General features: G+C 40.1%; 1 protein-coding gene across 1 annotated transcript; it reads left to right on the top strand.

Moving 5' to 3' along the window:
- otulina (OTU deubiquitinase with linear linkage specificity a) lies at positions 1–1,851 on the top strand. Its single transcript, XM_044104264.1, has 3 exons — positions 1–239; positions 357–478; positions 1,121–1,851. Exons 1-3 carry the CDS (start codon positions 126–128, stop codon positions 1,521–1,523), a joined length of 639 nt encoding a protein of 212 aa, XP_043960199.1. The 5' UTR covers positions 1–125; the 3' UTR covers positions 1,524–1,851.
- The last annotated feature ends 649 nt before the right edge of the window (positions 1,852–2,500 follow it).

Below are 2,500 nucleotides of genomic sequence, written 5' to 3'. Positions count from 1 at the left end.
CAGTTTGTTACGTCACTTGTAAAGTATTGCTGAGGTAGCTAAATCTGCCTCTACACCACCGGTTCTTCAGATGCGTTTTAAACGTCGGAAGTTACAGAAACTCGGGCTTTTAAGTTGATTTTGTGATGTCTTGGGTGAAAGCTGCGTCGTTCAACGGTGATGACGTGTTCGACGAGAATGCGGACGATCTTTATTTACAGAGTAAAGAGTGGGCATCCAACATGAAGAAACGGATCAAGGTGAAGTTAGCCTTAGCTCACCTGTCTGAGCTGAGACTGTGGTGTGCTTCTATGACGTCAGTTTATGGCTAATTGTTGTTATCAGTATTGTTTTTTACTGCTCGGTGTTTTGAACAGGACGGTTATGTGGACGGAGTGAATGCCGGAGAGGAGGCCTCGCTTCAGATGGGGTTTAACATGGGATTCAGAGAAGGAGCAGCTCAGACTGTGGCTGTGGGTCGACTCAGAGGAATTGTGAGGTAAGAATATTAAACAAATCTGATGGATGGGATACACTAGACATCAGGAACGTTCCTTAAAAATTCCTGTATACTGCAGTAGATTTCTAGCTGGGTCTTCTGCACAGATTCAGTTCCTAAAAAGATACACTTGATATAGAGACCTGCATTCAGACTTATAATCAGAAGTTTAAAACATTAAACTTCTTAGCTGAACTTTGTTAGAAATGTAAGAACCGTGTCAAGCACCCAGTTCTGCCACAGGAAGTTAACTGGTCTAAATTATTTCTGGATGGCCAAAAGGTGCGTCATTCCACTACAATCCAGTAAAATGTCTAAATATTAGTGGGGATGTATGTATATATTTACTTTATTATTTATTATGTCTGCATAATTTTTACTTCTGGCTTCTCTTTTTTTTAATCACTGAAGTTTGGTTGCATAAACAATCCAACAGGGATAAATAATTGGTTTATCTAGATAATTAAAACCCCTAAATTCTGACTTTAGCTTTCTTTAGTCAAAGCTTAGTTTGCATTTAGAAACATCCTGAGTCTCTTTTGTTTTTGCAGTGATAGAAGTCTTTCCCTCCACAGTAGTAGTCCTGTCCTGCTCTGTTCTTTGTGTCATTGTATTTCTGACTCTGGGTCCTCTTTGTGGCAGCGCTGTATGGTGCTGGTGCCAGATCCAGCATCCAGAAAAGCCCGCCCCGTCTCATCTGATCGACCTTCTGCAGCAAGTGACACAGCACGAAGAGGGAATCATCAATGGCATCAGGAAAACTCTGGAGAATCCTCCTCCGAGCGTGAGCGACGTCTCTGAGAGCATGGAGGATCTGGAGGTGAAACCTGCAGGGTGCAAAGAGACGGACTGCTTCAGGAGTGAACAAAAAATGGACCTGGACGGTTCTCATAATCAACAGAATCTCCGCTGTGAGGCCAGCTGCGCCGCCTCGGGGTCAGCTGAAGTTCTGGACCTCCTTGTGCAGCGCTGCATGGATCTAGCTTCAGAGCTGGAGCTGCCACAGGAACTGGTCAGCCACATAGAGGAGCTGAGGAACATGTAACAATACCTGAACCGCTGTGATCTGACTGGGATTTAGAGACTTTTATACACAAAACTATAATATGTTTTATGTAAATACTATGTATTTACAGGTTTTCTAAGTTATTTTTTGATTTTTTTTAATATAAAAAACGATGTTTACCAGATGTTTGCTGTGTTCCCTATCTAAACTTTAGATATAAAGTTACAAAATATGCTATCATGCACCTGCTTCATCAAATTTACTGTCATCTGGACAAAGCAGGCAGCACTGAGGATTGTTTTATTTTTTTCAATCCATCCTGACTATTTATAAATATTTTTATAAAATAAAAATACAAAAATTCTATAAAAATATTTTATTGCATATATACATTTATTATTACTGCTACTGTCTTCCTGTTTTTATTTTATTTTATATGAACAGATGAACAAACATGCAGCTGTGAGCAGGCGGGTTTTCCAAAAGCTGCTTGGCTGCAGCAAAATTGTCGGCGTACACGACTATGACGTCATGCGCTCTAACCGAGCAGTGTAGTGGTGGGAATTCCGGCTCTTTGCTTGGATCCGAATTATCTGGCCGAGATTAATCAAAAGAGCTAGAAATTCTGGATCTCACACCTTTTCAAAACTAGAACCGCTTGTTATTTATTTAGCATCTCTGAATACACATATGTAAAACACAAATATCTTCTGGTATAGTTAGAAATCCAGGAAGAGGGACTTATATGATCCTTACCTACTATGGATCTTCCTAATGGAAGATCAACCACTCTTCCATTAGGAAGAGTGGTTGATCTTTTTCTCTGCATCCACGAAGCCTCGTTTTCAACTCTTCGGAGGTTTGGGGTTGTAGTTCATGTATTATTTAAGATTTTGAGACAATTATGCATCAAAATAATAGTCAAAACGTCAAAGAGTAAGAGCAAAACTGCCCAGCATCCAAAACCGAAGGGAATAATAGTTAAAACATGCAACACTTTAACCCCAAAAAATTAT

The sequence above is a fragment of the Gambusia affinis genome, linkage group LG21 (assembly GCF_019740435.1).
Source record: "Gambusia affinis linkage group LG21, SWU_Gaff_1.0, whole genome shotgun sequence".
Classification (NCBI taxonomy): domain Eukaryota; kingdom Metazoa; phylum Chordata; class Actinopteri; order Cyprinodontiformes; family Poeciliidae; genus Gambusia; species Gambusia affinis.
The sequence above is the reverse complement of the archived record's forward strand: the minus strand, read 5'-3'. Positions and strand labels throughout refer to the sequence as shown.